General features: G+C 41.5%; 1 protein-coding gene across 4 annotated transcripts in view; it reads left to right on the top strand.

Annotated features, from left to right (window-relative positions):
• EMC1 (ER membrane protein complex subunit 1) overlaps positions 1-9,996 on the top strand; it is a 35,718-nt gene extending 25,722 nt beyond the window's left edge. For 3 of the 4 annotated variants that reach the window (XM_006883591.1, XM_006883592.1, XM_006883593.1), the window contains 5 exons: positions 4,253-4,426; positions 4,982-5,192; positions 8,110-8,194; positions 9,447-9,576; positions 9,742-9,921. In XM_006883591.1, coding sequence (XP_006883653.1) covers positions 4,253-4,426; positions 4,982-5,192; positions 8,110-8,194; positions 9,447-9,576; positions 9,742-9,921 — 780 coding nt within the window. Of the gene's footprint in view, positions 1-4,252; positions 4,427-4,981; positions 5,193-8,109; positions 8,195-9,446; positions 9,577-9,741 lie in introns of all 4 variants that reach the window. The other variant, XM_006883590.1, reaches the window with a different exon arrangement.
• Positions 9,997-12,246: the final 2,250 nt, after the last annotated feature.

Raw genomic sequence — 12,246 nt, forward strand, 5'->3', positions numbered from 1 at the left:
TCTTCTCAGAGTCAGCCACAGTTTGTTATGATCCACACAGTCAAATGCCTTTGCATAATCAATGAAACACAGATAGACATTCTTCTGGTATTCCCTACTTTCAGCTAAGATCCATTTAACATCAGCTACAATATCCCTAGTACCCCACCCCTTCTAAACCCAGCCTGGACTTCTGGCAGTTCTCTGCTGATGTGCTTTTCCATTCATTTTTGGATAATCTTCAGTAGAATCTTGCTTGCATGTGAAATCAATGATATTGTTCTGTAGTTTCCACTTATTTCCTAGTATGACAATTCATTTGTCTATAGCAACAGGGTGGCGGTGGTTGTTGAGTACCATTGAGTCATAACCAGGTAACTGGATAGTTGACCTAATGGTTCACATGGCCTCCAAAAAATAAGAGCCCCTTGGACCACCAGTCCCAGCAATAGCACTAGAAGACAGACCCTCTGCTAAAATCTTTGCCCTACCTCGATTCCCATACACGCTAGGTATCTGACGTCCTTGACACAGTTTCCATCCAGTCCCCTTGAGAAAAGGGAGGGGCTTATGTACCATCAATAGAATGTACTGTTGTTATTGTTATGTGCTGTCAAGTCCCCTGCGACTCATAATGACCTTATGTGCAACTAGCCCAAGTCAGGCTCTGACACACCTAAATCCCTTGTCCCAGTTATAATATCAGTCCATCTCACCTGGAGCCTTCCTCTTCTGTGCTGTCCTTCCACGCTTCCAAGCATGATGTCCTTCTTAAGGACTGATCCCTCCTGGCCATGTGCCCAAAGTATGTGAAATGGAGCTTCAAAGTCCTTGCCTACAAGGAGAAACTTGGTTTCACCCTCTCTAGGACAAACCCATTTTTTCTCATGGTGGTCTGTGGTATGTTCAGTACTCTTCTTCAGCACCACAACTCAAAGACATCAGTTCTTCTTCTGTGATCCTTAGTCATTGTCCAGCACTATGAAGCATAGCATGTAATTACAAAGACCATGGCATAGATCAGGTGCACCTTAGTCTCTATACTGACATCATTTCTCTTCAACACTCTGCAGAAGTCCCTGACAGCAGACTTTCCCAGTGCAATTTATCTTTTGATTTCCTGATTGCTGGTGCTAAGTGTGTTGATTGTGGAGCCAAGCAAGCTGAAATTGTTAACAACCATCTCTTCTCCATCTACCATGAACCTGCCAGTTGGCCCAGCAGTGAGAATCTTTGTTTTCTTGATATTGAACTTAAGTCCATATTGAAGACTACGTTCCTTGACCTTCTGCAGCCAACGCTTCAGGTTTTCCTCAGTTTCAGTAAGCAAGGTTGTATAATCTGCATAATGTAGGTTGTTGATGAGTATTCCTCCAATCCTGATGCCACACTCCTCTTCATATAGTCCAGCCCCCTGAATGGTCTGTTCTGCATATAGAAAAGGTATGGAGACAGAATGCATCCCTGATGCACTCCTTTCCTAATTTTGAACCATGTAGTGTTCCCTTGCTCTGTTTTGATGACTGCCTCTTGGTCCAAGTATAGGTTTCACATCAGTACAGTCAAGTGCTCTGAGATTCCCATTCTTCTCAGAGTTAGCCACAGTTTGTTGTGATTCACACAGTCAAATGCCTCTGCATTGTCAATGAAGCATGAATAGACATTTCCTTTGATATTCTTTGCTTTCCCTCAAGGTCCATCTGACATTGGCGCTAATGTCTGTAGTGCCACTGACTCGTCTAAACCCAGGTTGTATTTCTGGTAGTTCTCTATCAATGTACTGTTCCATTTGGTTTTGGATAATATACTCAGAAAAAAAAATAGTGTGCAGAAAGCAGCCAAAAAGACAGAAGAGTGGTCAGCAAGACAGAAAGAAAGCCAGGAGAAAAGGGAAATTATGGAAGCCAAGCATTCAGAGAAAGTGTTTCAGGAGACTCTAGTTAACCTATGATGCTAATAATTCAAGTAAGAAGTAGAGAGAGCCATTGGATTCAGCCATAATAGTCATTGGTGACTTTGAGAACAGGTTTGGTTTTGTTTTTAATTTTTTTCGTTTTATATTTGTTTGCATACAAAAGTTGTGTGTATATATATGTATATATACACACACATATATATGTAAAAGTTGTATATATATATTGTTTCATGTATTCTTCTGTTAACATTTTATCATGTTATCATTTATTTCATATTATCATTACAATCATTGAGTTTTATAAAATAAATCATCATTGGCCCATGATCACCAGTGATCATCTTTGATCCATGACCATCATTACGCCATTTTTCCAGGCCCACACTGAATCTTTACTAGTTCCTTCATCCCCTCGCTCTGTCCACCAAATTCTGCTACCTCGATATTTCTTCTTCTCCCAGTACTCAGCCCCCAATTTTGGACTTTTTTACACATCTTACTGTTGTTAATTGTTGTTGTTGTTGTTAGGTGCCATCAAGTTAAGTACGAGTCATAGCGACCCTATGAACGAAAGATCTAAACTTAGTCCTGTCCTGTGCCATTCTCACATTTCCTGACACGTAAGAGCCCATTGCAGCAGTCATCGTGTCAGTCCACCTGGTTGAGGGTCTTCCTCTCCTCTCCTGACCTTCTACCCTTCCCAACATCATATCCCTCTCCAAGGAATAGTATCTCCTAGCAATATGGCCAAAGTGTGAAGCGAAGCCTCATCGAAAAAGCCTCCAAAGAGCACTCCAACTGCACCCTCAAGACATAACTATTTGTTTTCTTGGCTGTCCATGGGATGTTGAGTACTCTTCTCCAACACTACAGCTCAAAGGCATCAATTCTTTTTCTGTCATCCTTATTCATCCAGGTCTCAGATATAGCTAGTGATGGGAAAGACTATGGCCTGAATCAGACACACCTTAGTCCTCAAACTGACATCACTACTCCCCAATAATTTGGAAAGGTCCCTAACTGCAGATTTTCCCATTGCAATGTGTGTCCTTATTTCTTGACTGCTCATACGAAGGGTGTTAATTGTGGGTGCAAGCAAGATGAAGCTATTGACAGTTTCTGGTTCCTCTCCATCCATAATGACACTGCCTTTTGGTCCAGTGATAAGAATATTTGTTTTCTTGATATTGAGACATAATCCATACTGAAGGCTGCATTCCTCAATCTTTTGCAACAAGTGCTTCAAATCCTTCTCACTTTCAGCAAGTAAGATTGTGTCATCCAACTGAATGTGGAAATTAACGAACAATATTGATATCACATGCAAGCAAAATACTGCTGAAGATCATTCAAGAATGGCCGGAACAGTACATAGATAGGGAATTGCCAGAAGTTCAAGCCAGATTTAGAAGAGGCCGTGGCTCCAGGGATATCATTGCTGATGTCAGATGGATCCTGGCTGAAAGTAAGAACTATCAGAAGAATGTCTATTTGTGCTTTATTGACTATGCAAAGGCATTTGACTGTGTGGATCATGACAAGTTGTGGCTGACATTGAGAAGAAGGGAATCCCAGAGCACTTGATTGTGCTCATGAGGAACCTATACCTGGAGTAGGAGGCTGTTGTACTAATGGAGCAGGGGAACACTGCGTGGTTTGGGATTGGGAAAAGAGTGTGCCAGGGATGTATTTTATTTCCATACCTGTTCAGTCTATATGCTGAGCAAATTATCTGAAGAGCTGGACTCTGTGAAGAGGAATGTGACATCAGGATTGGAGAGAGATTCCACTAACCTGCATTATGCAGATGACACATCTTACTAGTAATCCTCTGTTTTACAGAAGTGATCTTATGCAGTGTTTGTCCTTATAAATCTGAGTTAGTTCATACAGCATAATCCTCTCCAGCCTCTCCTGTGTTAGATAATATTTCTCAGACCCAGTGCTTTTTTGTATTACATAGTATTCGATCATGTGAATGTACCGTTAAATCTGAGAACGGTTTTGATGGAGGAAAATAACATTGCTAGAGTATTGGCCTTAATCAGTGTGTAGACTAACCTGGATTTTATCTTGGGTTATCATATACTGTGTCTGTGACTTCAGTTTGTTAAGACTTTTATCTGTGAAATGTAAAGACAAGCTACTTTCTAGCATTATTAAAGAGATTAAATGAAATAATATAAGGAACACACCTGGGATGCATACTAAATTAGTAAAATAATGATATACTGTATATAATGAACCAGAAATCCCTGTTCTTCTGCCAGGTCTGGACCTCCATATCCCCTCACAGAGAAGTGTTGTTCCTGACATGCTGTTGTGGTTCTCAAGGAGTTTTTTTCCTTCCCTCCCCAGAGCCTGAACCCCAATTTGCTGGCTGTTGTGACAGAGAGCACAGATGTGCACCATGAGCGTACCTTCATTGGCATCTTCCTCATCGATGGCATTACAGGACGCATCATCCACTCCTCTGTGCAGAAGAAAGCCAAGGGCCCTGTCCATATCGTGCATTCTGAGAACTGGGTGGTGGTAAGGAGTGTCACTACCATGTGAGGTTTCTAAGGAGGGTCTAACTGGTGTTCCTCCATCTTAGCTCCTGTCTTTACCACTTGCTTGAGACATCTGGTTGCTGCTTTTTACTTTCACAAGGCTTCAAAGCTCCTGGATGGCAGGATCATGTCCTAGTAGGGGGAGACTCAGCAATCTGACTGCCTAGGTTTGAAGCTCAGTGTTTCAGTTCCCTGACTATACAGCCTTGAAGTAGTTAAGCTCTCTGCCACACCAGCTAAAACAGTAATAGTCACCTAGTCTAGCTTAGAACATCTGGCTTATAGTAAGGATTCATTTGTTACTAACATGATAACTTCTGAAAATCTTGAGAATTCCTTTATCTTGTGATGAACTGTAAATAGCCTTATTAACACTACCTTGAAAGTGAGTAACCTTAGCAGAACGGAAAAAAATAGAGGGGCTAGGCAATTTCTTCTTTCCTGGATCTAATTTGAAAAATGCCTCCCAGGGTAATTTGTCCTTTACAGATGAACGAGTGGCTGAGCCCTAAGCTGCCTCCTCTTCTCTCTACAGTACCAGTACTGGAACACCAAGGCTCGGCGCAACGAGTTCACTGCTCTAGAGCTCTATGAGGGAACCGAGCAGTACAACGCCACCGCCTTTAGCTCACTGGACCGCCCTCAGCTGCCCCAGGTCCTGCAGCAGTCCTATATCTTCCCCTCCTCCATCAGCACCATGGAGGCCACCATCACAGAGCGGGGCATCACCAGCCGACACCTGCTTAGTGAGTCTCTAGGGAGCAGTGGTTGCTGTTGATAACTGAAAGACAGAGAACGGAGGAGACACTGCCAGCAGAGCCCAGTTAGACCACCGGGAAGGGGAGGCTACTGGGGGACTCTTCTGTCTGTCAGCAGAGAAAGTTCCCTAGTCTGGCTTTGCCACCTATAAAAGATGACCATCTCTCACTCTCTTAGTTCTCATTTTAGATGAACCACTTCACTTCTCTATTCTGCCCTTTCAGCTAGCTCAGAAAATTGATCCCTGATATTATGCTTATTTTATAAGGTTAAGTCCCATGTATTGCTACTAGAGGTCCAGTTCATGCACGCATGGGTTTGTTCCAAACAAAACATTTTAAAATATGTCTTTGTGGTAAGTGTTGGCTGCCAACAAGTTTTCAGTAATACATTTATCTTAGTCTCATTGTGTACCTTCAACCAAAAGGATATGTGCCAAAACATTGTGTTGAGATCAGCTACCTCTGAACTTATTTTCCCATCTGTCTTTTAAGCAAGATCAAAGCTAATGAAGGCATTTTTAAGGAATGAATTGTAATCAGGGATGAGTTTTGGATTTACCAATATGATCCAGAGAGCAAAGTTGAATCAATACAGTGGCTTTCAAGGGGATATGTTGGGCCAGATCACCTTCTGAGAAATCAGCTCAGAAGGGTATAGCTGTTGATTTTTGGAATCCAAAGAGGGTGATCATAATACATTTTCTCGAAGGACCTAGGATTTCATGGGAGCTCATTAGGAAGAAAATTGCATTGATGAGAAAAAAGGCCAAGAGATTTGCACTGGCTTATTTGTCAGGGGTAGTGAAGGCCTACTTCTACAAGGATGTCGTGGGGAAACCTTCGCTATATACCCTACAGACTTCATCTTGCTCTTTCAGACTTTTTGTTCCCCATACTCAAAGAAATTTTTACAAAATAAAATTTTATTTTAATAGTGAATTTAATGAACGTTTACAGAGAAGTTAGCTTTCCATTTATTCATGTTGCACATTTTACCCTCTCTCTTTCCCTTTCCCCTCCCCTAGTTCACTGTTTTTTTTAATTTTCATTCATTGTTGCACAGTTACCCACCCATGCCTATCCTTTCTGTAGTGATATACCTCTTATTCTGGGCTGTTGTCAAAGAACTTTATTATTATTATTATTATTATTATTATTCATTTCAATGAACATTTACAGAGTGTCAAAGAACTTTTAGAGGAAGTGTGATTTGATTCCCTTAGTTCTTGTTATGTGCTGTCGAGTTACTTGTGACTCATAGCAACCCTCTGTACAACAGCCCTAAATTCTGCTCTACCCTATGCCCATCTTATTGTCTTTGACACACCTTCCCCCATTACCCAGTCGCTGAATCGGTCCATCTCATCGAGGGTCTTCCTTTCCTGTGCTGTTCCTCCACCCTCCCAGGCATGACATCCTTCTCTAAGGACTGGACCCTCCTTGCAGCATGTCCAAAATATGTCAGACGAAGCTTCAGAATCCTTGCCTTCAAGGAACAGCCCTTTAAGAAGGCAAAAAAAAAAAAATGTAAAAGTGTAAAACTCTTCAGGAAAGCATTAGAGAAATACAGTCATCACCTTTAGAAGTGTATTGACCTAGATGATATTATATGTTGAAAAATAACAGCTTCACATTTTTCTTTTTGTTTAATAAACATTTTTATGATTTTGTAATAGTGCTTTTTTACTTAGATAACCTGTGCTGATGGGCTGCAGAAGGGGACATGGTTTAAGATCTCCTGTAGCTCAGGACTTCTTGTTAGATATTTGTCAAGTCAGCTATGATTCATAGTAACCCTATGAGTAACAGATCAAACCCTTGCCCAATCCTGTACCAGCTTCACAATCTCCACAGTGCTCAAACCCATTGTTGTAGTCACTATGCCAACCTTATCTCATTGAGAGCCTTCTATTTATTCAAGATTTACGATTATTTAATAGGCTGTCTGCCTAGTTTGTTATACCAAAGGCCTTAAGGACTCTGAACTTTGACAGATACCTGACACTATTTTATTCTCAGATCTGAGAGATCCCCCCTCAGGAATTTGCCCAAGTGTAATCATCACCATTACTGAAATAGGCATGTCAAAAGTAGGTCTCTAGTTTTCTCCTAGCCTCAGAATTGCAGTGGCACATACAGTCTGTTTGGCTAACTGGAAGTACATTTATTTGGTATGGAAGGTATTATTCGAGAAATAAGAAAAAAGAATGAAGAGTCATCTTCTGTGCTCTTCTCTTTTGATTGTTCACTTCTTGTTTCTAGAACTTTAGTATCCTAAGATGGTGTATTATGAAGAAGTCACTATCTTCACATGTAAACCCTCCACTTCAAACTCATATGTACTGTTGGATTATTGGTTTTGGCTAATTAAGGTACATTCATCCATAGAAAAGGAGCTTTGGTGATGTAGTGCCTTACATGTGGGCAGTTAAACTGAAAGGTCAGGGGTCTAGTAAACCAGCTGCTCTTTGGCAGAAAGATTGCTAGTCTCAGAAACCCAGTGGAGGATTGCTACAAGCCAGAATTGACTTGAGAGCAGTGAGTTTTCAGTTAATGGGCCACCAGATATCCCAAGCCTGTTGCCATTGAGCTAATTCTTACTCATAGAGGCCCTGCAAGACAGACTAGAACTGCCCTGAAGGGTTTCCAGGACTGAGCTCTTTATGAAAGCAGACTGCCTTCTGTTTCTCCTGTGGAGTGGCTGATGAATCCGGACTGCCGGCCTTGGCAGTGAGCAGCTGAATGCTTAACCACTCTGCTACCACAGCTCCTGAAAGAGTTCCTCACCCAGATTTTGTGTTTTAGAATCTACTTTTAAGTTTTGTGGTAATGGCTTTTATGTTACAAGTCTTAATCTTGACTAAGTACAAATGTTCACTTCTTTTGGCTTCTTCCTGTACAGTTGGGCTACCTTCAGGAGCAATCCTCTCCCTTCCTAAGGCCTTGTTGGATCCCCGCCGTCCTGAGATCCCAACAGAACAGAGCAGGTGAGGTACCTCAGGGAAGGGCTGGAGGTCCTGACCTCAAGGAACGTCATCTTGCTGGTTAAGTCTGGTTCTTGTTCTGCTGTGTGCCACCAGGCTGTGCTAGGGGCTAGGGATGTAGCATTGAACAAATGTGACAGAGAATCATACCTTCATAGAGTTTACATTCGGATGGAAGAAATGGACAACAAATAAGATAAACAAGTAAAATATGTAGTAGGCTAGGTAATGGTAGATGCTGAAACAAAAGGAAAACTAAAACAGGCAAGTTTTATTATGCACAACATTCTTGGCTGTTTATTAGGGATGAGAAGAGAGTGAAAAATCAGTAAATAGATGATGATAATAATAATACATTGCCATAGAGTCAGAATCAACTTGAAGCTGACCCTCCTTTGGGTTTCACACAAGAGGAAATTTCCTGTCTTTTACAAGAGTAAATTACACAAGAGGAGATTTCCCATCTTTCTCCTGAGGAGCTACTAGTGGCTTTGAACTGCTTAAAAGGCAAGGCCTTGGATTAGCACCACAACTCCCAACTGACTAAGCTCCCTAAGTAAATAAAAGGCATAAATTAAGAAAGATTTTTTTTTCCCAAAGAGAACTGGGAGGAAAATGTGTAAAAATGAATGAATGGAAATCAAAGTTCTCTATAAACTTTCATTAAAATCTCAATTGAAAAAAAAGATAGGTGAAGGAAAAGGCAGTATCCAATAAGCAGATGATCAACGCAGTGTTAACAAAGCAGAGAGAGATGTAATAGGATTACTAGAAATCAGTGGTGGGAGTATGTGGGGAAAAGTGTGATTACATTGAATGTTATTGAATAAAATATATATGAATAGTTGAAAGGAAAATTAATTTGCTTTGTAAACCTTCACCCAGAAACAGGGACTGTGAGGTCAAGAAAGGGTGCTCACCTCTCCCTGAAAGGGTGTCTTTGAGTAAAGACATAAAGGAGGTGAGCAAGGTAACATGTGGATACCTGAGAGGGAGAAATTTCTAGACTAAGGGTAGCTAGTAGAAGTACCCTGACTTTTGGCACATTAGAGGAGTTCATGGAGGCCAGTGTGGCAGGAGCAGTGAGCGATGGGAGACACTGGGAATGCAGGGGACCAGATCATATAGGGAAGCCAAGAGAAGGAAGGTTGGAGTCTACCTACGTGGTCTGGAAACCTCCCAGGACTGAGAAAGGGCAGCCAACAAGGCCCTTTACAGTCATTTTTAGAGTCCCTGCCCTGTTTGTGTTTTGCAGAGAAGAAAACCTAATCCCATATTCTCCAGATGTTCAGATACATGCAGAGCGATTCATCAACTATAACCAGACAGTTTCTCGAATGCGAGGTATCTACACAGCTCCCTCGGGCCTGGAATCCACGTGTTTGGTGAGTAGAGCCCATAGCTCAGCCTCTTACCTGTACAGCACTTAGGATACCTGCTCTGTTTCATTGTAGGAGTGTAACGAGGGTTCTGCGTCCATTATTATCTGAGTTTGTGATGGATCTTTTATTGCCTTTTTTACATAACTCTTGTTCTCTCTGCCTTTGCAGGTTGTAGCATATGGTTTAGACATTTACCAGACTCGAGTCTACCCATCAAAACAGTTTGATGTCTTGAAGGATGACTATGACTACGTGTTAATTAGCAGCGTCCTCTTTGGCCTGGTTTTTGCCACCATGATCACTAAGAGACTGGCTCAAGTGAAACTCCTGAATCGCGCCTGGCGATAGAGATCAAGCACTAACCACCAGGAAGCTAAGAGCTCAGAGACTGTAGGTCGATAAGCAGCTAGAGCTGCAATTTGGCATGCAGTGGACTGTGCATGGTGGGTGCCCATCTCAGGAAGTTTGGCAAGACAGAGGACTTTCCTGTGGAATTCCTTTTGGGATGTGCATGATGCCTTGTTCTTCTGTGGACACAGTGAGCCCACACTCTCGGCTGAGAATTGAAAAATGTCTTGATGGACTTCCCCTTCAAACCCAAAAGCTGTTAATGCCATTTCCTTTCTTTGTCAATATATGAATGTTTCATTTTTTTTTTTTTTATATATATAGGATCTCTAACAGATTCTCCTTTTGTGAGCCCTGTTTAATTTTTTAAAATTTAAATTTTCCTTTTTTATTTCCCAAGTTTATCTACAAGTCCTATTTATCTGCCTCATGCTTCAAAGTCAGAAGGAAGTGCTTTTTGAAAAGTCCAGTTGTGTAGGGGCATTTACTGTTTTACACTGGGAAGAAATAAGATCTATTTTTGCCAAGAGTGGATATCTGATTCAGTCTTTCATGGTTTCTGTCTGAAGTAATTTAGGGTTGGTTTCTGTCTGACGTAATTTAGGGTTAGGACTCCTTTTATGGTGTCAAAACATTTTACACCTCCGTCTCTAGTCCATGCCCTTGTTTATTAGGTTCAACCACTCCCTACTAATTTTACCTTATCAGAAGCCAGGTGTGCAAGAGTTACTTGGTCACTCACTGCCTAAGGTTTTCGCCCCACTTGTGTCAGAGCTGAGGTCTTTCTTTGTAAAGCTACTGAACTGTCATGTCTGAAGGAAGGTAATCTTCCTGCTTCACAGTACCACATGATTTCTCCTCTTACCCACAGACTTTTCTAGTCATGTAAATCGTAGTTAAAGGATTGTCTACGTTTAAGAACCTCAATATTTATTTTCCGTTTTGTATATAAACTTATATGCAGGTCACTATATGGGCAGATTTTAAATGCTGCTTGTCTAACCTCTGAAGCTTCATGAGGGCTGAGGGGCTAGATGAAGCAAACTGGCATCTGTGGACATAGCATTCATTGCTCATTGGCTGCTGTTTCTGCTATGAATTAAGGAAATCCTAAAAATGTATGTTTTCCCTTGCGTTTGGCTTTTGATAATGATGGTACCTTCCTTTACTGTGAAGAAGGACACATACAGAGTAGACCAACTCTGGCCCTGTGGGGGAGGAGAGGAGGTTTGAATAAATTGAGTGGTACATGGAATGGCTCTGATAAGTGCTTTTTATGGCTTAAGAACATCACTTTAGGGGAGCTCTGGTGGCCTAGTGGCAAGAAGCTGCACTGCAGTCCCAGAGGAGCACGGTTCAAATCCACCAGATGCTCTGCTGGGAAAGGAGGGACAATCTCCTCCTGTACCAGTCAGATCTGATTTGACGGTACACGCACACACACAAATAATAAAATAAAAATAAAGAAGATCACTTTAGGTCTGCTTTTGCATGAAAAGGATCCTTTAATAAGGAATTACACCAATTTGATAGTTTAAAAATGAAATTGTTTTAGGGAATATTTCTGTGATGTGATCATATGCAGATGGTATATTGCAAGAGATAAGGGGAAAATTACAATCATTTTATTGCCATTATTAAATTTATTTTAATGAATTACATTTATTTTAGGGAACGACATCTAAGTATCCTCCGAAAAAACACAAGTCCTCTTGTCCTCACCCAAGATCTTATTCTGTTTTCAAGAAACTTGGTAGGAAAGAGTAAGTGTAAAATCTGAGTTAAAGACGTCTGTCTGGCGAGCTCTGGTGGCCTAGTGGCAAGAAGGTATACTGCAATCCCAGAGGTGCACGGTTCAAATCCACCAGATGCTCTGCTGGAGAAGGAGAAACAATCTCCTCCTGTACCGCTCAGATCTGATCTGACAGTACACACACACACACACACACACACACACACAAACATAATAAAAAAAAAAAGACGTCTGTCCTTGGGAGCTCAGGTGGCCTAATAGCAAGAAGCTGACCTACAATCCCAAAGGCGTATGGTTCGAATCCACCAGATAACTCTGCTGGAGAAGGAGGGGAAATATCCTCCTGTGCCAGTCAGATCTGATTCAACAGTGCACAAGGGAAATAAAATAAAATTTAAAATTATAAAAAAGGCTGTCCTTTTTTCTCTTTTATTGGGAAAAACATATTGGGGGTACAAGGAGGTGAAGGTTGGGGACAGAAGGGTGAGGATGGGCCAGGATGCAGTTGCAGAGCTGCACAGTTTGGTCGGTGGGGGGAGCAGGTGAAGGAAATGATGAGGGTCCAGTGGGGA

The sequence above is a fragment of the Elephantulus edwardii genome, unplaced genomic scaffold, assembly GCF_000299155.1.
Source record: "Elephantulus edwardii isolate Elephantulus edwardi_28Jun2011 unplaced genomic scaffold, EleEdw1.0 scaffold00028, whole genome shotgun sequence".
Classification (NCBI taxonomy): domain Eukaryota; kingdom Metazoa; phylum Chordata; class Mammalia; order Macroscelidea; family Macroscelididae; genus Elephantulus; species Elephantulus edwardii.